The 1813-nt window shown below is 57.3% G+C and overlaps 1 protein-coding gene across 1 annotated transcript in view; it reads right to left on the reverse strand.

Annotated features, from left to right (window-relative positions):
- Positions 1–1808, reverse strand: part of PTPRH (protein tyrosine phosphatase, receptor type H) — a gene marked incomplete at its 5' end in the record, with an annotated part of 18749 nt that extends 16941 nt beyond the window's left edge. Inside the window, 3 exon segments of the mRNA XM_015569459.1 lie at positions 3–35; positions 358–657; positions 1523–1808. Coding sequence (XP_015424945.1) covers positions 3–35; positions 358–657; positions 1523–1808 — 619 coding nt within the window.
- Between the last annotated feature and the right edge of the window lie 5 nt (positions 1809–1813).

Consider the following 1813-nt stretch of genomic DNA (forward strand, 5'->3'; position numbering starts at 1 on the left):
GCTGGGGCAGGAGATGATGGTGACGGGGTCCGGCTCTGGGAGGAGGGGACAAGAGGGCTCAGTAGGTGCCAGCCAAGATGGTGTTCCCTCCCTCCCCCGCTTCACCGCCAGAGATGACAATTCCTTCCCTTCCCCAAACCCAAATACTTCTTCATCCCTCCCTTTCTAACTTCCCAAAGGGACTACCAACAGGTCCCACCAAACTACAACTCCCATGAGTGCTCTGACTCTCTGGATCACTGCAGCTCATACAGTCAGGGCCCCATGGCCTGATGGGATTTGTAGTCCACTCACTTCTCATCACCCACAAACTCCTCCACCCCCCCCAAAAAACAGGTAAAAGGGGGCTCATCTCACTTGTGGATGCGCGGAGGCTCTGTGTGGAACCGGCTACGTTGCTCCTCTCCGCCCACACGCTGAAGTTGTATGAAGTCCCGGGTTCCAGGCCCTTCACCACATACCAAGTCTCTTTGGTCCTGGCTATCTGGTCGACCTGGTGTCCTTGGGGGTGTCCTTCCCTCTGGGGAGCTCCCACACCGGCCCACTGGACACAGTACATGTAGAGCTTAGAGTAGTGGTCTGCGGGGGCCTCCCACCGCAGGGCGATTGAGTTGTTGGTCTGAGTTCCCTTCCGCAGATCTGTGACCTTGTTGGGAGCTGAGAATTGAGACAGACAACTCAAGGTGCAGATCCCCAAGACCCCTCACACTGAGTCTGCTCACCTCCCCTTCCCTGCAGGTGCCCCAACCATCGGATTGCATACTTCCGAAGAGGTGGGGACCACGGTCGCTGGGTCCTCTCTGTCCTAAGTCCACATACCTGGGTCCCACTCACCACCCTTCCACACACAACCAGTTCCTAGATGTTTCTGTTGACTTCAGTCTTCTCAGCCTAAATGGCCAAAGACTGAAGAGTTCCGGGTCCCGTGCATCAGCAGGGCACCTAGTCCCTGGGGTCATTCTGTTGCCTGTCACTATCGGGACCCACACCTTCCGGCTAAGAGGCGGGCCCTCTTTGGACCCAACAGTTCAACAGGACAAGGTGTGGGTGCCTGTCTAGCTCAGCGGTTCTCAACCTGTGGGTCGCAACCCCTTTGGCGGTCGAACGGCACTTTCACAGGGGTCGCCTAAGACCATCCTGCATATCAAAAATTTACATGACGATTCGTAACAGTTGCAACATTACAATTATGGAGTAGCAACAGAAATAATTGTATGGTTGGGTCACAACGTGAGGAACTGTATTTAAAGGGCCAGAAGGTTGAGAACCACTGGTCTAGCTGGTGACTGTACTGATTCCTTGACAGCGATGGGCTCTCTTCGTCCCAAAGACGGACGCTCCAATTGGAAAACCCGGATTGCTGAGGACAGACACCCCCTGGAAGGCAGAACTACAGGCTCAAGGTCTGATGAGGCCGGTGAGGGGTCGCTGAGCACAGTTCGTCTCCCAGGAACCTTGCGCCATGCCCCCATCACTCTCCCCACACCCCAGTATGCTGGGCCCGGGCCTAGACGGGTCTCACCTGTGGTCCCCGTGCAGGTCACTTTGCTGCTGCTGACCCCGTTCCTCTGCGCCCACACGGTGAAGGTGTACAGGGTCCCAGCTTGCATTCCGATCACTGTGATCCTGGTATCCGAGGTGCTCTGGGTCCCCGTGGCAACCCCGCCCTCCATGGTCCAGGAGACCCAGTAGGTGTAGGGAGGGTGCTTCGGGCCCTCGGGAGCTGTCCAGCTCAGGGTGATGGAGCTGGTGGTCTGACTCTCCACGGTCAGGTCCCTGACAGGGTTGGGGCCTGAGGAGGGGACAGGAGGGG

Source organism: Myotis davidii, unplaced genomic scaffold (assembly GCF_000327345.1).
Source record: "Myotis davidii unplaced genomic scaffold, ASM32734v1 scaffold326, whole genome shotgun sequence".
NCBI classification, from domain to species: domain Eukaryota; kingdom Metazoa; phylum Chordata; class Mammalia; order Chiroptera; family Vespertilionidae; genus Myotis; species Myotis davidii.